This window comes from Prunus mume, linkage group LG5 (assembly GCF_029339155.1).
Source record: "Prunus mume cultivar Tortuosa linkage group LG5, ASM2933915v1, whole genome shotgun sequence".
NCBI lineage: Eukaryota > Viridiplantae > Streptophyta > Magnoliopsida > Rosales > Rosaceae > Prunus > Prunus mume.
In genome coordinates, this window is record NC_142702.1 from 4,849,309 (window position 1) to 4,869,177 (window position 19,869).

General features: G+C 37.2%; 3 protein-coding genes and 1 long non-coding RNA gene across 8 annotated transcripts; 1 reads left to right on the top strand and 3 right to left on the bottom strand.

Annotated features, from left to right (window-relative positions):
• Positions 1-1,511: 1,511 nt before the first annotated feature.
• LOC103343345 (uncharacterized) lies at positions 1,512-2,875 on the bottom strand. The gene is made up of 2 exons (XM_008247009.2): positions 2,665-2,875; positions 1,512-2,216 (listed from the first exon to the last, which is right to left on the bottom strand). The coding sequence occupies exons 1-2, from the start codon at positions 2,795-2,797 to the stop codon at positions 1,741-1,743; spliced, it is 609 nt and encodes a 202-aa protein (XP_008245231.1). The 5' UTR covers positions 2,798-2,875; the 3' UTR covers positions 1,512-1,740.
• A 4,229-nt stretch (positions 2,876-7,104) lies between these two features.
• On the bottom strand, positions 7,105-11,574 carry LOC103343348 (Calcineurin-like metallo-phosphoesterase superfamily protein). Of its 3 annotated transcripts, XR_514932.3 has the most exons (3): positions 10,180-11,572; positions 8,915-9,002; positions 7,105-7,580 (listed from the first exon to the last, which is right to left on the bottom strand). XR_514932.3 is itself a non-coding variant. In XM_008247011.3 (2 exons), exon 1 carries the CDS (start codon positions 11,454-11,456, stop codon positions 10,188-10,190), a length of 1,269 nt encoding a protein of 422 aa, XP_008245233.2. In that variant the 5' UTR covers positions 11,457-11,568; the 3' UTR covers positions 7,105-7,580; positions 10,180-10,187. The 3 variants fall into 3 exon arrangements, 2 of the variants coding, with proteins under 2 accessions (XP_008245233.2, XP_088908097.1); XM_008247011.3 differs by lacking the exon at positions 8,915-9,002 and having other exon boundaries at positions 10,180-11,568; XM_089051971.1 differs by lacking the exon at positions 7,105-7,580 and having other exon boundaries at positions 8,991-9,130; positions 10,180-11,574.
• A 1,781-nt stretch (positions 11,575-13,355) lies between these two features.
• Positions 13,356-15,317, top strand: LOC148916703 (uncharacterized). The gene is made up of 2 exons (XR_016127331.1): positions 13,356-13,662; positions 14,160-15,317. It is a non-coding gene; the product is annotated as an uncharacterized LOC148916703 (long non-coding RNA).
• LOC103343349 (uncharacterized) lies at positions 14,204-16,034 on the bottom strand. 3 transcript variants are annotated; one of them, XM_089053215.1, is made up of 2 exons: positions 15,843-16,034; positions 14,204-15,708 (listed from the first exon to the last, which is right to left on the bottom strand). In XM_089053215.1, exon 2 carries the CDS (start codon positions 15,311-15,313, stop codon positions 14,465-14,467), a length of 849 nt encoding a protein of 282 aa, XP_088909341.1. In that variant the 5' UTR covers positions 15,314-15,708; positions 15,843-16,034; the 3' UTR covers positions 14,204-14,464. The 3 variants fall into 3 exon arrangements, with proteins under 3 accessions (XP_088909341.1, XP_088909339.1, XP_088909340.1); XM_089053213.1 differs by having other exon boundaries at positions 14,204-15,770; XM_089053214.1 differs by having other exon boundaries at positions 14,204-15,315; positions 15,409-16,034.
• Positions 16,035-19,869: the final 3,835 nt, after the last annotated feature.

Below are 19,869 nucleotides of genomic sequence, written 5' to 3' on the forward strand. Positions count from 1 at the left end.
TCCTTCCAGATGCATTAATAGAGATAGCTCTTGCAGGACTTGAGATAAAGCAAGAAAAGTCCAGGTTAACAGCTGTGCTAAGAAGTCCATAATTCAAGTCTGCATGGTGGTTTGGTTCGCTATCATAACAAAGCTTATGCAAATTCAGTATCCATTGATGCGTATCCCTATTTATACAAGCTCTACGTAGAGAGAGTAATTGTTCACATTCCTGTACTCAAAATTGAAATCTCAATGATAATTGTATTCCTCAAATGCATCTTAGAATTTTGCCATAATGAAGGGCAAAGTACAAATGGTTGTCAAAGCATCCACAATTACGCTCTCTATTTTTTAGTTAAATTTTAGCTAAAAACATATAAAAGTAGTTTTTAGGAGCTCTCTATAAAATTTAAACTCCAATCATGCTCTCTAGTTTAGGGAATCATAAATGCTATAACTTTTTTTAATTGGTCCATCTCTATTAAAAAATAATATTAAAAAAAGTTAGCATTAATTAAAGGTTTGAAATACTTATTAAATAAAGCATCATTCAATTATAAGAAGCCTCTAAGAACATCCATAATGGGCTCCTTAAACCACCTCCTTAGACAAATTTTAGGGAGGAATCGTAAAAATGCAACTCCAACCACGCTCCCTATCCACCTCCTAAAATAGGGAGTCCTCTAGGAACTCCTAAATCTGAGGAGAGAGAAAGGACTCCTAATGGCTCCCTATAATTTAATGCTGCTTTATTTAATGAATATTTCAAACCTTTATTTAATGCTAACTTTTTTTTTTTTAATAGAGATGGACCAATCAAAAAAGAGTTATAGCATTTATGACTCTCCAAATTAGGGAGTATGGTTGGAGTTGAAATTTTTTAGAGAGCTCCTAAAATAGCTTTCTTATATTCTTAGCCAAATTTTAGCTAAGAAATAGAGAGCATCATTGTGGATGCTCTAAGAGTCCTTTCTCTCTCCTCAGATTTAGGAGCTTCTAGAAGTCTCCCTATTTTAGGAGTGGATAGGGAGCATGATTGGAGTTGTATTTTTCCAATTCCTCACTAAAATTTGTTAAGAAGGTGATTTAAGGAGCCCATTGTGAGTGCTCTCAAATGCCAAGATTGAGAGCACAGTTCCACTAAGAGCATCCACAATCATGCTCTTTATTTTTTAGTTAAATTTTAGCTAAAAACATAGGGTAATGAATAAACTGGTCCTTAATCAAGTAGGTTTAGTGTGGTTCTTTCCCTTTCACAATTCACCATTTTTTCTTGTCGAAGTTTGGAAGGGTGAGGTGTTGGGTTTAGGGTTCGAACCTGAGGTCACTAATCTATAACCAAATGCTCTTACCATTGAGCTATGGACCGTTGGCTTGACAATTCACCATTTGCGTACTAATTAATCCAGAAAAAGTCTTATGTGCTTATGTGCTGAGGGCTTGAGGTTGATTCTTTGGAATTAATGAAAAATATTTCCTTGAACTGATAAAATGCAAATTTACTATCACACAGTAAAGTTCTATATAACAGCAAGAACAAGCAGAAATATTACAATACATGTAGAAATATTACAATGCAAAAGTTGATAGTAAAGTTCCAACTTCATAGAACAGTCTCTTCTTTCGTTGTCATCTTTCTTCTTTCTCTCTCTCTGTCTCCTTCTCTCTCCATGTAGGAATTTATTCTAACCAATGCATAACTTCTATGCTTTCATCCCTTAACAATATGGGCTTAGGTGAAAGAACACTAGGCTAGCTTTAGGGAACCAGAGGAGGGAGTGGCTTCCCAAGGAAAGGATGTGGAGGAAATGTTGGAATGGGTGGAGGAAGTGGCTTCTTGAAAATAGGATGGGGAAATGGTTTCTTGTATACGGGAATTGGTGGAGGAAGTGGCTTCTTATAGATTGGAACAGGAGGTAGAGATGGCTTCTTGAATTTTGGAAGGGGATGAAAAAATGGCTTCTTTACAAAAGGTTTCCCTTCCACAACTGGTACCGGTGGATGACCCGGCTTCTTGAAGGGTGGAATCTTGAAGACTGGAACAGGTGGAGGGAGTGGCTTCTTGAAGATTGGAACTGGAGGAGGGATTGGCTTCTTGAAGGGTGGAGGGAGTGGCTTCTTGAAGAAGGGCTTTGGTGGAAATGGCTTCTTTACAATGGGAATCTTAGGTAGAGGGTGTTTCTTAAAGACAAACTTCCCTTCTTCATTGAGCTCTGCAGCCTCTGTTTGCAGCTCTTCAATTTGGACATGTGCACAAAGAGATGCAGAAGAATGTTACTTATCAGAAAAACAATTAACAAAAAAATAACAAAACCTAGAGATTTCAGTAAGTATTTCAAAATAATGAGGAGCAATGAAGGGGTCTGTTTTGTAACTTTTGTTATTGTATTGTGCTACATTGCGGGAGCTGTCAAGTAGCGTAAGTAGCTTCCTTCTAAAAGAAAATTTGTAGTGTAATCAAGTAGCCTAAAAGAACTATTTGATCACACTAAGACTAATATATAATTACATACACACACATACAGATTTTCTCCTTTGCGAACCTCTGGATGTTATTACCGTGTGAACGCCATGTATTTTCTACTACCTCTCTTTGTTCTTCTCCATGTTTACAATGGCATCCGCAAGGTAATAATGTGCGGATGTCTGATGAAAGAACTTTATATATACATTATATCTCACCTGAATAAGCTTTGTCTAGTGCTTGTTCTCCAGCTTCCTCAATAGTCTCTGCATTGCTGTAGCAGAAGCTTACAGCAAACAAGCACAACCAGAGACCCAGAAGGGCCCTTTGGAAAGTAAGACGGGTCTGCATTGAAAAGCCCTGCAACACTAAAATGGTATAGAAGTCGTAAATCCAACTTTTACAAGTTGGTTAAGCTGGCTTTGGTGCTTTTTATCAGTTTCAGCAACCTTGTTATTTATAGTAAGTTAGATGAACTGTTTAGGAGGCTCATGTGCTTGCACTTAATTATTAATTGAGGGATCGATGTCAACTTCATTAAGATTGAAAAGGATCTTAGTACGAAGAGGCAACATCCCACCGGCTTTGCAGTTCAAATGGTATTTATTTTCATTCACTGACTTTCCACTTCCCTAACTTCTACCAGCATTTTGCTTTCCTGCTTGCTCAAGTTTTTCAAATGGCATTAATGTTGAGTTACTAATTGAGCCTTCTAAGTATCAAAGGACATGCTACTAACTATGAAGTCACATTTTGGCATTTGGGTACTAATCCCAAGCGTAATTTGTCATGTCATGTTGGGCCAATAATATTTAGTGATCTATTAGATTGTAATGACATGTTTGCTGTAACTTGTAATCAGAACAATCAGAATGAATCAGAAGCAGTGAGAGTCGGAATCAGTCATTTCCACGATGATTTTCTTCCAATATTTATTCACCTAGTTGATATATGACAGTGACATGCTTGTATCTTGTTGGAAATACAATTTTTTTTCTCTCTTAGGAAATAAAAGAAATAAAAAATATGCTTAAATATACAAACAAAATTTTATAACTTATTCTGAGGTCCATAGCATATATACTCAGTAAAAAAAAAGTTACTACCATTACTTGTTTCCTTAATTAATAATGATGTTAATTTTCTTGAGCTACCAAATATAATCTAAAGGTCTAAGCGTCCAGGTTCTCTCAAATTGCTCATTAAAATTTTCATCAAATAGTGTGTGGGAAAATATGACAAGGAGGTGTGAATGGAAGCATTCTTATTTTGATACTATACCCTAGGTCCCTAATAAATTAATCATGTTGTTCACCAATTATAACACATGTGAACTAGTAATACAATGTTTCGACCCAAAAAAAAAAAACAACTAGTAACACAAGGAGGTGTGAGGTAAGGGACACATTGAGAAAAATTTCTTATATATAGGGTACTAGCTACGAGGTTATATTTTTAAGAAATTCTTCAGTGTGACGATTATCACTTGAGCTACAAGCCCTTGCATGTTACCAATCTATTTATATTATAACACCTGTATCTATTAATTAATACTATAACCTTCTTTTTTACGATTAATACTATACATGACTTATCAATTATGACATACACTCATATTATAATTTTTATTTTTTTTCATTGTTGAGAAATTCTGAAATTGCATTCATAATTCAGCCAAAAAAGCCACTAGTCACAAAGGGCCATTACAATAACGGAGTAATCTAACATCAAAATTAAGACAATTTGGGGCTCCACCACTAACAATCATGCATGATCAAACAAACTCTGGCATAAGCATCCCAACTAAGAGTGCAAACTCAAAATAACAAAAAATAGATAAAGCTTGAAAAACCCAAGTCATAACAATACAAATAAAGACAGGAAATTTGCTCCACATCATATATAGGGTTCCCCCTCAAGGTCAGCCGTTGCAGCCATGCATCCAGCAGCCGTCATTTCTCCTTTGCCAGCGATAGGTGTAGTCATCGTCTCTCCTTCTCGTCTTACCACTCTCCACGAGCGACTGGTTTTGTCTCTCTCTCTTATCCACTCGGGTTCATCACTGTTGCTAATGGACTGGTCTCTTGAGATTTTATTGGGTTTGGTCTGGTATCGATTGTTAGCACAGTCGGAGTTAGGGCTCTCTGCCCTCGTGTCTCCCTTGTGCCGCCCACTTGCTAGTTTCACTGTCTGTGACTCTGGGTCCCTGCCAGTGTTTTCCTAAGCATGCTAGTGTTGTGGTAATTCTTTGAATTTTTGCTCTCCTGTCTCTGTCTTTCTCCTTCGCATGTTGTGGTTTTTTTGTTAGGCTTGGCTCGGTGGTTAGAGTGGAAATTTTGGTCTCTAATATGTTTGTATTAAGCTGGAACATGCGGGGGCTTGGTAACCATCATACGTTTTGTGTTCTCAGAAACCTCTTACAAGACAAAACACCAGATATTGTTTTCCTTACTGAGACTTGTATGATTGTTGTCCAAATGGGCAGATTGGTCCGAAGACTTGGTGTGGTTGGAGTCCTTTGTGTTCCTCGTGAAGGGTTCTTTGGTAGTCTCTGTATTCTTTGGAAGCCTGGTTTATGGGTTATGTTGCTCTCATTCTCTTCGGGACATATTGAGGCTCGAGTTACCTTTCCTAATTCCTTTGTTACACGAATTACTGGGTTCCATACCCTACTCGATGGATTCATTCTTGGGAGTTTCTTTGCCATTTGAGTCAGGTGGATATTGGTCCATGGATGTGCTACGGTGACTTCAATGAGATTCTGTCTATGGACGAAAAAAATAGCCCTTGCCTCCGCTCCGTCGGTCAAATCAAAGATTTTCAACGGGTAATTGACACCTGTAATCTATTATCATTTGATTTTGTGGGTCATCCTTTTACTTGGACGAACAATCGCAAAGATAATGCCAATGTTCAATCGCGATTAGACGGTGGCTTTAGTAATTTAACCTTGTTTCAGCAGTAAGACAATTTCACCATCTACCATCTTTCAACATATTCTTCTGATCATCACCCAATTTTTCTCCTCCCCAACGGACGGCTTGGTGATGATGTTTGGCATTGTAGGAGTCCACGTTGTTTCCAGTTTGAGGAACAATGGACAATTGACGAAGACTGTTAAAGAATAATTCAAGAAGGGTGGCTTTGTCAAGAATCTCCTACGACTAATCTTGCCATCTATGCTAAGTGCCTATCGAAGTGAAAAAGTCAAAAATTCAGTCATATGAATTCCAAAATTCAGTCTCTGCGTACCTCTCTGGCTTCCTTTCAAGCTATTGCCCCCTCTTAAGCCATTCTCCAGAGTAAGAAATTGGTTGCAAATGAGCTTGACAAGTTACTGGAACCCGATGAACTATATTGGCACCAACGTTCTCGTGCCAATTGGATGCGAGCTGGTGACTGTAGCACTTCCTATTTTCATAAGATTGCCAATCACAAAGCCAACATTAATTCTATGGCACAGATTTTTTATGCTAATAATGTATTACAGATTTTTGAGCCAAAACCCTGCAACACTAAAATGATATAGAAGTAGTAAATCCAACTTTTACAAGGTGGTTAAGCTGGCTTTGGTGCTTTTATCAGTTCCAGCAACCTTGTTATTTATAGTAAGTTAGATGAACTGTTTAGGAGGCTCATGTGCTTGCCCTTAAGTATTAATTGAGGGATTGATGTCAACTTCATTGAGATTGAACAGCATCTTAGTACAAAGAGGCAACATGCTCAACGCTTTGCAGTTCAAATGGTATTCACTGACTTTCCACTTCCCTAACTTCTACCAGCATTTTGCTTTCCTGCTTGTTCAAGTTTGTCAAATGGCATTAATGTTGAGTAAGACTAACTGAGCCTTTTGAGTATCAAAGGATATGCTACTAACTATGAAGTCACATTTTAGCATTTGGGTCATGTCATGTTGGGGGAATAATATTTAGTGATCCTTTAGATAGTAATGACATGTTTACTAACTTGTAATCAGAACAATAAGAATGAACCGAAAGGACTGAGAGTCAGAATCAATCATTCCCACGATGATTTTCTTCCAATACTTATTCACCTAGTTGATATATGACAGGGACATGCTAGTATCTTGTTGGAAATACGATTTTTTTTCTTAAGAAATAAAAGAAATAAAAAATATGCTTAAATATGCAAACAAAATTTTATAACTTATTCTGATGTCCATAGCATATATACTCAGTATAAAAAATAAAAAAAATAAAAAAGTTACTACCATTACTCGTTTCCTTATATTATAACACGTGCCTCTATTAATTAGTATTATACCCTTTTTCTATGATTAATACTATACCATATTTGCGACTTATCAATAATGAGTTACACACTCTTGTAATAACTACACACTCTTGTTTCCTTATATTATAACACGTGCCTCTATTAATTAGTATTATACCCTTTTTCTATGATTAATACTATACCATATTTGCGACTTATCAATAATGAGTTACACACTCCTGTAATAACTACACACTCTTGTTATAACACGTGTAGTTAGATGCAGAAGATTACATAATAAATCTTAATTGGTGATGCTTTTAGGGAAGTAGCATATTTAGTGATACTTTAAAATCGAATTATTTCTTCAATATCTATCCAACTGGGCCCCATAATATCCTAGCGTGAGAAAGTTGGGAGACAAATTGAGGAAAAAGAGGTTGGATGCTAAAGCTTCCCAACAATATTCAGAGTCACCAAAATCTTTCCCGAAGTGTATTTACTCGGTTATGAATGAACAAAAACAATTACCATACACAGTCAAAAACAATTACTTCCATTTGTATCTTCCTTCCAGATGCATTAATAGAGATAGCTCTTGCAGGACTTGAGATAAGGCAAGAAAAATCCAGGTTAACAGCTGTGCTAATAAGTCCAGTCTAACTTCTACGATTAGAACGTAGTGAATACTTGGATATATCTTATAAAGCAAGTCCATAATCGAAGAGTCACCATATATCCTTGGGAGGAATTGAAGAAGATGAACAAGTTACAACACCTTCCTGCATTCATTTATTCTTAAAAGTAGCTACTCCATCACATTGGCCATTTGCAACGACTCCTCGATGTCAGCCGACAATGCTTTCTCTTCTTTGTTTGACCAAGTATGCTTGTCAGCCATCTGATAAAGAAAGTGGAAAATGGGAAATGGTTACGATGGTTCCTACAATATAGAAGGAAAATAAAAGAGACAAGTGGATGTATGGACATGCAGACGACTGTCAGCAAAATGCATGTCGAACAAGGAGATGACTGGAGTATGAATCTAGTAACAGTCATGCCGCGAATACAAATGGTAAAGGTTCAGTCAACTTAAGACAAATTTTACTAACAAAACAGTCTACAAAGTTGACAATCTGATATTAAAAGCAGAGAATGCATTTCAACTATAACAGAGAAAAAAGCAAGTTCCGATAGTGATCTCAACAGGATTTACTTAGCCCCTCCAACCCATTTGCAAGGAAGTTTCGATCATGTATTTGAACTTCTCCCAGCATTTCTAACTAAAGCCTCTAGGATGGACAACATTGATCCAACAGAGAAGGCCAAAAGAAAGAATATGTTGAGGTGAGAAATTATGTTCTCCTATTGATCCACCTATTTGAGTAATTCATAAAAATGCTCCTATTTGATCCACATATTTCCTTCAGTTGTACACTGAACTCCAAGTAGCACTGCTTCCCTCAACTGTGGTTGTGTATTTATTCAAAAAAAAAATTGCATTGTAAATTTATAACTAAACCAAATCAAAGGTAGGCTTTTTCCAAAGGAACTGTAATTCCAACCATACCTTTGTTAGGCTACAAAAACTATCGGAGGAATTCTTGAGCTCAATGTCGAGCTCCATCATACCAAAACTCAAATTATATAACCCCTCCATAACAATTATCAAATAATTTATAAATCTTAAGGATATGGAACAGCAGTTATTTAAGTTATATTGTACCATGCAATAGACAGACAGGAAATCCGTTTTGAAAAGAAAGAAAAAATTAATATTTACTTTCAGATGTTATGTTGCTTAGTTGGCACTCTTTATTCGCCCTTCGCTCTAATTTCAGATCTCGTTGTTAGTCTATTTTGCCTTCCAACTTTAGCATCTGTGCAGTTCAAGTAGCTGAACTATAGGATACTTTCATAGATTTGGTGCTTACAGGGGACCCTAATCTCAAGATATTCCAAACTATGCAACAAAACAAGTCAATAACAATATTGAAAGCTTTGAATTATTAAAATATTTAAAAGTCACCCACATTGAAATAAAAAGTACTACTGCAGGAAAATGAAGGAAACAGAGATTTGACTGCAGGGAAGAATTAATGTATTTGACTGCAGTGAGGACTATTTGCGTTCAAATTTTAACTTAAAAGGGCATAGCATGAATTGGTATAAACCCAACTCAATGTACTATGGCATTCATTAGTTCTATACTCTTTTCTTTTTATTTTCTAATACCTGGAGAGCAGGAGTTTGCCGGCGAGCTTGAACTTGAGGCAGTTTTCGAAACAAAGGAGGCTAAGAGTGATATTGATAGCTGGAAGAACTGCATAGAAACCCAAATCCCCATACTTGCATTGTTAGAAATCAGTTCTTCTGAATCCAACTTTCAATAGAGATCATTTTTAAAATGAATCGCAGAGAAATGATGTTCTCCATTGCAATTTCCAGATTCTGGCTCAAGAAAAGCAAAAGCTGCAATAAGGTAAACTCCTAAAAATTCCTGCTATTTCAAGACCATGTCTCTGGAAACTGCTTATAAAATTAAAATCAAACACAAAATTGTGTCTAGATCCATTAGTTTTAATACATGTGCCACCAAAGTTATTCCTTCAAACTATCGGGCAAAATCCAGAGAATATATTACTTGTCCAACAATTGATCCACATCATGCCCCACTACTAAAGACTTCCAAAAACCTAAAAATATCATTACAATTGTAATGGCAAAACACTTTCAAAGCAGAAAATTATGGGTCTTTCTTAAGATTCCAAATTCTTGATGCCCAAACCTTTATATATGCCTACTTGGTGTCACACTCATAAGTCATTGTGTATTCCACTCGTGGCCATCAGATCAAAATAACATCCCTCACTTTTACCAACATGAACGATCAGAACACAATTGTGGACAAAATCAACTGAAAAGTGTAAGAGCATTCAAGTAAAATCTTCCTTGTCAGGAACAAAACAACATTACGTTGATAGTTCTTTTTCTTTTTTATAAATGAGAAGTACTCTTGATAGTTGGTCATTACCAATTTCTAATCCAAAATAAATAGCCATCAGTATTCTTATGGTAGCTACTTCTAATGATACAATGCCTTACCGTCCAGCACATATACTAGATTCAGGATATGAGTGATCAACAATGCATCAATAAAAGTAGAAACACACTAAAGAGTTTAATAAACAGTCGAAACATGTATAACATGACAAAACAAAACTTATATACATAAATCCCCTGCTTGCACAAAACATTTTCCAATGTTAGTGAAAGCACTAATGTTTCACGTTGAAAACCAAAAACAGCTATAGAAACACAAATAAAAAAATTCCAAAATGTTAGTATTGATCCAATTTCCAGCTTGACTAACTATTGATGATTAAATATTTACACTTCCGACCAGCTGAATGATAGTTTAGAAAATAAAAAGTAAAAAGTCATATATGTTCAGGAGGAGCTCCATTTAAGTAAGACTAGTAAGGTTTAGCATAAAATACCCAAATAGTTAAGCCTTCACTTCCACTTGTTTTGGTCCATGTTCTTGAGGCAAAAATCCAGGCCCTGGCCTCCTCTCACTTTCCACAGAAGATCTATACTTCTTCTTCTCGTACAATGGATTTGAGGTCAAGATCCTCATACCTGAATTCCCATTGATCTCCAGAACTTCAGGCAACCCATTAATACACCCCTTCGACATACCAACATCAATCCGAATTGCTCTCTCTTCGCAAACGCCATTAATCCCAAACTGTTGAATGGTATGACCCATAATCATCCTCTTAGCGCCAGGAATTGTAGATAAAACATGTTCAAGAGCTGAACAATCACACTTCTCCGCAAATTCATGCGAAAAATTCCTCAACCAAACCACGGCATTACTCCCACGACAATACTCAGGTGCAAATTTTTCCTTCAATCCATGAACCCAATCCCTCACCTCCGCATTGATCTTCTCCAGACCATAAGAAACGTGTGCGGCCGAAAGCCCGCCATGGACGAAAACCGAATCTCCAACAACCAATACAGTCAAGTTCTTGGACAAGAACCGGGACGAAATGGGACCATTTGGCCTCAATGCAGCAATTCTAGCCCTAAACCCATCTACAAACTCTTCCTTGACATTCTTAAACCGTAGAGGGACCCCATCAAAGGGATCTTTGGGCTCTTCCAAGCCTTTACAAAGCGATTTCATTCGGTTCCCAATGCAATACCAATCGGCCCAACCCCTAAACTCATCCAAACCCTTGTGAGTCGCAAACCTGAAATCTCCTTCGACGTTCATGATCTCGTGGTTCCCGTGCATTGTAATCACCGTGCCGCCGCATCTCGCGGCTTCTCGTCTCAATTTCTCAAGATAATAAAGGATTTTGAGCTCGTCGCCGCCACGGTCAAACACGTCGCCGATCTGGACCAAGGTGGACGACCCACCGACCCATTTACCCGACTCCGGGTCGATCAATTTAGCGAGTCTCAGCGATTCCTTGGTCTTCTCCAAGTCGCCGTGGAGATCGCCTATGGCAATCAAGCGGTCCTGCGGGGGATAATAGGTCTGCAACGGTGGGGGCGAGGGAAGAGGATCGTCGCCGGCGTTGCGGTGGTGAGGGAGGGCATTTTGGTCATTTTGAGGCAAGAGGAAGAGGCCGCCACTGACGGAAAAGTCGACGAAGGTATCGACGAAGGAGGAGAGGAGATTGGGAACGTCTTTGCATGCGCTTGAGGAGGAAGACTCCTTGGCTGGGGCTGCTGCTGGTGGTGGCGCGCGGTCGTCTTCCATTTTTTCCGCGAGCAGTCTTTTCTTTACCGAGTCCAAGTGCAAGATTGTCTTTTATGATGTATGAAACTGCTATTGAAATTGCCTATGAAATTGTAGGTAACTTCCACTTGTATAAAATAAAAATTTAGAAGAACGTTGACTTAGACTATTAAAAATCATCACAGATGCAGTGAACAAATAAAAATCATCAATATGTGCTAACGTGAGTTTGGCCAATTGGTCAATGCAATGTGTTCGAGGAAAAAAAGAGGCTGCTATCGTACCTCAATTCGGATCCTAATAAGTTGAATACGTAATAATATCGTGCTTCCTAAGAAACATAGGGTTATTTTGTTCAACTATCCAACTCTCTTAGAAACAATAGGAATTTAAGTAAGTGGTTCTACCCAACTGTAATGCTTTAAAAAAAAGGAAAATGCTAGGGAGAATCAACTTTAGATATTGATCAACTCTCTAATAGCGTGAGACCCATTGTATTGGTGGGCTCTACTTTATTGTAGAGTTGACACAAGATCTAAAGTTTCTCCCTAAGCATTTACCCAAAAAGAAAACGTGACATACGTGTGAGCCCAAAGAGGATATGTTGTGTCTAGTCTATTTTAATTATTTAGGCCCAACTAAGTTTAATTATCCAATTTCATGAAAGAAGTAAACATAATAATTACCACCAACGTAGTTAGGTCGAGTCCCAAATCTAGTTCTAACATACCAAATAAAATAAAAGAGTTTCACTAAAACACTCAAAATGTATATAAAAAAACTCAACACCCAAAACACTTTATAAACACACCCAAAACTCATCATTACACACACTCAAAATCCATTTATAAACACACCCAAAAAATATATACAATTGTTGATTTGGGGTTGATTTTGGGTGTGTTTCTATGTTTAAATTTTTATTTTTTTTATATAATGTCTAAGATTGGGATTATTTATAAATTTGTATAAAATAAAATATGTTTACTTTTTTTTTTATTATTAATGAACAACTAATTTGAAAAATACAGGGTGAGAGTGGTGTGCCTCCTAGGTCTTGTTTGGTTCACATAAAGCAATTTGGTGAGAAATCAATTTTCATGTCTTCTTTTTTTTTCTCGATGGATTATAAATGGAATATTCATTTCTCATGTTAATTAATCAGAAAATTTTATTTATCATGATGCTCCAATGGAGGAGTATGCAAAAGATGAATAGAAAAAATGGAAAATAAATCAAACCCAGAACTCAAATTTTATTCTTGTAATAAATATTTTGATGTTCCAATGGAGGAAAAAAAAAAGAAGGAAAATAAACATGAATTAAGTGATTAATGGATATATAATAATACGGTTAAAATAGACCGTCACATCTTTTGTTTGTTGAGAAATCAAATGATGCCTAACTTTGGGTTCTTTTTACGAATTATAAGAGCCGTAGTAAAACCCCACTCTTGAAATTGACGTCATTGGACAAAATTGTCATTTTATGTTAATAGGGGTAAATTGGTCATAAAAACATGCGTAATGAATGCTTGCGTTGATTTCCCATGTAGGGAAAAATGAGACTCAAAGTAGATGGAGGTGTCTTCGTTTCCCATGAGCTACGATGACCTTTCCATTTACCAACATTGACAAGTAAACAATTTCCTTTTTCTTCAAACCAATCACCTCCTAAGTGCCACAACTCAGTTTTCTTTAGATCCATCTGGTGTAAAGCTTCGAGAGAAGTTAGAATGCGTGTGTGTGTGTGTGGTCAAACATGGTTACGTGAAGACCGAGTGAAAGCATCGTAGCTGAAAAGCCGTCCAAAAAGAAAACATAAATAAGGAAGCTGATTACCAAATTAATTAAAATATTAAAATATTTATTCAAGATATGAAATAATAAAAGCTAACGTCATTCCTATTTTGAAATTCTGTTACCGGTTGCCCATTTCTCTCTCTAAATAAACGAGAGAGATAGGGAAAGGGAGAGAAATGGCGGCAAATTTTCTGGCAAAGCTTCTTATTGCCACCGCGGTACTGCTGCCGTCGGTGGTTCTCTGCAGTTTTTCCACCACTCTTAACTCTGGAGAGAGCTTTTCCAACAAACCACAGAGTGGAACTGAGTCAACTCAGAGCTTGAGACCGAGTCCGGAATGGAAGGATGTTGCAGCAGCAGTCCTCTAGTGGTGGCGGTGTCGTCAATTTCCCGGTTGGAGGGACCTTCGATCCATACATAGTTGGGTATAATTTCTGCCAAATTCAGTAATTAATCAATCAATTTCTTAAATTTTTTTGCTTGCAAATGTGCAAATGTCACATAACATGTTTTGCTAAAATATATATATAAAAATTGTTAGTTAGCCCACGTCTTGGTTTTGAATGAGCCATGATTAAACAATATAATATTTATTTATGATATGATATAGTGGAGACAAACAACCTTCTAATTCATTGACTCAAAACCAATCATTAAATAGGTCAGTTTCTTCTTAGAGATATATTTTTTTACCCACAAGCAACCAAGATATCATTGGAGTTTGAATATGAGACCTTTAATATAGAAGACAAAGGGCTTTTTGCACTGCGCTAGACCCCGTTGATGATTTTAGAGAGTAATCTTAAAGGGGCATAATCGGATCATTACTTTCTAACATTTTTTCATTTTTTATTATTTTATTTTTTGGATTTTGGATTTTCTTCAATTTTACTTATATTTGACATGGGTTTCAAACTTTCAGAAGATTTAATGCAATGTTGCCTTGGATTCCCATGAGAATGAAAATTGAAACCCAATGCGGAAGGAGGTGTCTCTTGGTTTCCCATGAGCCATGAAACTCTTTCCAAGAGTGAATTTACTAAAAGATTTACAAGTACACTTTTGCAAGCACAAAAACACCATAGTTGATTCAAACACGCGCACATAAAACTGAGAAATGAATGAACATGATCCTCATGTATCAAACAGCACTTATATAACGGTAGCAAAAAGATTTACATAACTTCCACTTCAGTCTGTCCTCTGCCATCCACCGAACACTCAAGTCTACCCCTGAGTGCAATCTTTAGCCAAATGCCCCGGCTGCTTGCATTTGAAACAACACTGGGCCTTCGGTTTTGGACAAGCCCTAGACAAATGTCCGACCTCACTACAGTTGTAACACTCACTTGTTCTTCTCTGTTGAGCATGTACAGCTGCTCGGCCTTCTTTTTGATTCCCCGTTCTCTGCCTCTTTCCAGTTCCACCATGTTCACCTGAGGCACACATACATTGAGCTGACGCCTTCCCTTTTCCTCTGTAATCTCTTTGTCTGTTTTGGTGTTGTATGTACAGCTCAATAGTCTTCTCAACTGCGATGGCACAGTCTACCACTTCAGTTAAGGTTTGGAGTCTCAAGTTAACCACTGATTCTCTAATGTCATCAACCAATCCCAACTCAAACTTTCGTGCTTTCTGCACCTCAGTCATTGGTTGTGCGAAACGAAGCAAATTCGAAAATTTAGCCTCATAGTCACCCACAGACATAGAGCCCTGCTCAAGACTCAAGAAAGAAGCCTCCAGCCTATCTTTCAGAGGAAAATACTTGGCATAGAAAACCGTCTTGAACCCTTCCCAGTCCATCACTGATACGTCTTGAGCTCTCTTAACTTCAGCCCACCAATATCGAGCTTTACCTTGCAAGAGAAAAACAGCCAACTCTTTCTTTTCAGCCTCAGAGCACTCCATCATTTCGAACAAGTTCTCTATATTACCAAACCACTCATCAGCTTTCACGCAGCCCCTAGTTCCATAAAAAGGTTTTGCACCCAGTTCTCTCAGTTCCCTGACCAACTCAACAAGTCTGGATGAGTCGGCATGTCCCGTAATAGTTGGAACAATAGGTTCAGGTTCCATATCTGGTATACCGGAAAATCTCAACAACGGCTGTCAAGCCTCATATCAAATTGAGGATCACAACCAGTATAACAACTTCTGTAAAGGGACTTTACCTAAAAATTTACCGGAAGCGACCGGAAAAGCCGTCGGAAAGTCGCGGCTCGAGGGCCGATCCTTCACGGTGTCGATCCGGCTTCCACGGTGGTACAATGGAGACGGCGTCAGCACGAAAAATGTTCCTTGCAAGGAGAAGAACAAAACCCAACAAACGGTGGCCGTAAACGGCCGGAAAGCTGCTCAAACAGTAACGGGAACTGTGGCAAAGTATTGACTTTCGATCAAGTATTCGCCTTGCACAGCGACTGTCTGGGCTGGGTCTTGGTCAGGATAGGTAGAAGGGAATGAGACGAACGCTTTGGTTTAAGAATCAGGGCGATCGGAGGTCAGACAACGATGGAATCACGTCGGAAAGTTCCTAGAAATGTATTTTGGTTTTTGGATTCAATTAGAACATAACAAGTTAAAGCAGTTATTAGAAAGTACATACCTGAGTTTGATTTGAGAGTTGAGAAGATTGGATTGCTGATGTGGTTTCTGCTCTGCTTCCACACAAATAGAGAGAGAGAAGACAGAGAAGGAGATCTGCAGATTCTCTACTGAGGAAGGAGGGCGCCACCAGTGGGTGGGGGACCGGATTTTGGGGTCGGGCAGGGGGACAAGAAATCGGGGAGGGGTTTGGGTGGTTCCTTGTGGGGTAGGGGATGGGTTTGGGGTGGAGGGTGGCTGTGGGGTTGGGGGAATGGATTTTGGGGTTGGAGGGTGTGGTCATGGGGAATGGGGAGAAGAAAATCGGCGGTGGGGGTGCTGGTTTGGGGATGTGTTTTTTTTTTTTTTTTTTTCCTCTCTCTCTTTGTCTCTTCAATTTTTCCAAAACAAAATATTTTAATCAATTTAAAATTTTTAAAAAAGCAAAAATGTGAGACGCATGTAGCCATATAAGCAACTAACGGAAACCGTAACGGCGAAACCACAATATAATAAATTTAAAAAATTTGGGTATCTAATTGTAAAAATAAAAAAGATAAGAACTAACATGTCTTAAAAGTATAACCATAATGTACTAAACTGTAATTAACCCTTTTCATTTTAACTCCATTCACACATAGTAAATGCCTACAAAGTCATGAGAGCGAGCTCTACTAAATGGAGAAAAGAACACTCCCAAAACTCGTCGGGGTCAAAGGTCGCCCTGTTGTTGGTGGTGGTAAGAGAATAATCTTCCTTTAAAATTTATTTTGCCATCCAAAAAAAAATAAAAAATAAAAATAGTCAACCAAAATGTCACTATTCACCTCTCTAAGGGAAAAGTAGTCAAAGTGCACTAAAATTCCCAAAAAATAAATAAATGGTAAATTACAGTAAACTTCCCAACCTATAAGGTCATTTACGAGTTTATATCCATTTTGGAGACATTTACGAAGATACTCAACGCCGAAAACCTACAATTTACCCTCCAAAACAATTAAATACTGACGTATCAAAAGTGAGACCTCTTTTTTAAATGACGGTGACTTCCATGTGGATTAAAAATTAATAAAAAATTATTTTAGAATTATTTTAAAAAATCTTTCTCTCTCTCAACCTGACCCAGAACTCTCTCTCTCTCTCTCTCTCTCTCTCCTCCATAGCCTTTACCACCAAACCCTCCTCCTTCTGATCCACCTGTACCACCAAACCCAAACCCAAACCCAGCCACGCCTCCCCCAACCACAAACCGTGGAGCTGCTCCTTGCCGATTCAGACTCCAACGTTGACGTCGCATACCACGGGACAAGGGGTCTTCAACTTCCAAGCCTAAGGGCTTGCACCGTCCACAGCCACTGAAATTTTGCCGACAAGGAAGCTGGAAAATCTCCAGCCGCTGCCATCCTTGAAAATCCAGGAGTTGCCATTCACTCGATGCCGAAAGCCGACGACGAAGCATCAGAGAAAATGGAGGTCGCGACCAAGCTAGATAGAGGGCTTTCCCGATGTTTTCTTGTGAAAATTCAAAACAGAAAAGTGCCTAATAAGACAAGTTATTTACAATTAGTGGAGAATTTCTTCAATGAAATTAAACCCATATGCTGGATTGTGGCAAATTGCCATGGAAAAGCAGGTGAACTCTCAGTTGTAGATTCCGAAATTGCTCCTAGACTAGTTCCCTACCAACCAAAGATATGTTTTTGTTGTTTGAGAATTATTCTCTTTCTAGGCAAAGTTGATTGTGCAATGGTGGTTTAATTTTGAGGTATTGGAATCTTATGAGGAGGGAGAAAGAGAGTCGGGTTGGGGGTCGTCGATAGGAGTGGGGTGGCTGAGAGGTTGAGTCGGGAGGGAGAGAGGGTAGGAGAAGAGAGTGGAGATTTTATTTTATTATTTTATTTTTTTTTCATTTTTAATGATTTTAATATTATTTAAAAATTATTTTTACACATGTATATAATTTGTTATTATTTATTTGTTCACATGTAAGTCTACGTCAATTAAAAAATGAGTCTCATAAATGTCACATAGGCAGATAACTGATTTTTTTACAATCTCGCTAACTGGATGGGTAAATTGTAGGTTTTCCACGACGTTGAATATGTACTTGTAAATGACCAAAATCGGTAGAACTCATAAATGACCTTATAGGTTGGGGGATTTACTGTAGTTTACCCAAAAATAAACCTTCAAAATTTAATTGCATGTGTTGTGCCCCTTTGATTCAGACTCTAATACCTTTGTAAGAGCATCCACAATAGGCTTCCTAAACCACCTCCTTAAACAAATTTTAAGAAGTATTTGAAAAAATACAACTCCAACCATGCTCCCTATTCATACCTTCTAAGGCAATCTCCAGTCATAGGGCTAAATGTAGTCAAATGCTATAAATTTAGCCCTTCAAAATATTAATTTTTTAAAGAATTGTGTAGGGTTAAATTTTTCCATCTCCAGCCATGCACAACTATATTTTAGGGACCTTCATATTTTATTATTTTGAGAAAAACTATGGTACAACACTCATACACAACTATGTATTGTTTAATTTAATTAACTACTATTTAGAGACAATATTCCAAATATGACACGTATATGTTTTATATATATTTTTAAGCAAAACGAATTTAAAACATTTAAAAAGGTTTTCAATATAAAAAGAAAATAACTTTCAATCAATGATTCTGACCTCCAACAGTTAGAAACCAATTATATATATATATATATAGGGGGCGGATCCGTGGCACTACGTTTTTGGCACAAGTTTTGACACAATTTTTGAGCCATTAGATTACTCTACTTTCAATGGTTGAGATTAAATATTATATGGCAAGTAGTTTTAATTTTTTTAAATAGACAATCATTAATTTTATTTTCTCTCTCATAAAAATAAAAGGAAATTTTTCTCTCTCCAACCTTTTTGCTGGAAGACGTAATCTCTCCTGCCTCTTTAATCTCAAATATTTATTAGGGTCTAATAAATAATCAATCTCACCAAAAACTAGATACCCAAACCACAATCCCACTTCTCACGCCTCTCTCTCTTTCCTTTGATTGAATCGGCAAATGAAAATGATATGAAACCAGTAAGGTTTGCCTATAGCTTTGATCATTGAAGTATTTCATTGAATAAATTCTCTGATGACAGTTAGTTCTTCCACCTCTTAGACATTAAAATAAAAAGTGAAAGGAAGAAATTTGGGAGGAAAATGAAAATGATATGAAACCACAATGCAAATATTAATTAAGAAGCTGGTTTGGGGACGAGAGAGAGAGAGAGAGAGAGAGACGTCAATTCTCTGTAGAAGAAAGAGAGAGAATTAATTAATTAAAGATAATTAATGAGAAGAGAGAGAATGGATTCTTAATTAATATGGTATTAGGATTTTAATCCCAATGTATAAATATTAATTAAAGAGAAAAATATTATTTTGCCATGTCATATTTAATCTCAACCATTAAAAGTGGAGTAATCTAATGGCCCAAAAATTGTGTCAAAACTTGTGTCAAAAATATGATGCCACGGATCCGCCCCCATATATATATATTAAAACAAAACAGATTTGAAAATATTTATAAAAAAAACTAACAGCTAGTTGTGCCTTTAACATTGGCTATTGGATATCCAGATGCAAAATGTTTCGTATATAGTACTTTTCTTCTTGGAAAGCATTGTTGGGCCCATTACCTATCTTCACCATGAAAAATTTTTGGCCAAATTTGAGGGCTACATTTGGCATTTGGCTTTTTAGCCTCCAACTAGCCAATGTAGCCCAACTTTGTCTAGACCAAATTTTTTTGTGGGCCCAGGCATGTGCTTTCCAAGAAGAGAGTATCACGTGTGGGTAAGAGCACGAAATATCTCGTGCAATTGCAGATCCAACACCTAATATTAAAGGTGCGTTAACGTCACTAGCTGTTAGGTTTTTTATTTTATTTTTAATAACCTTTTTAAATGTTTTTAAATTCATTTTGTTTTTAAAAATATATATATATATATATATATATATAATTGGTTTCTAATCGTTTGGAGGTCAGAACCATTGATTGAA

Coding starts and splice junctions, on each gene's coding strand:
- LOC103343345 (XM_008247009.2), bottom strand. CDS start 2,797: ATGCAGACCCGTCTTACTTTCCAAAGGGCCCTTCTGGGTCTCTGGTTG. Junction 2,217..2,664: donor ACTAGACAAAGCTTATTCAG/GTGAGATATAAT, acceptor TCCAAATTGAAG/AGCTGCAAACAGAGGCTGCA.
- LOC103343348 (XM_008247011.3), bottom strand. CDS start 11,456: ATGGAAGACGACCGCGCGCCACCACCAGCAGCAGCCCCAGCCAAGGAG.
- LOC103343349 (XM_089053215.1), bottom strand. CDS start 15,313: ATGGAACCTGAACCTATTGTTCCAACTATTACGGGACATGCCGACTCA.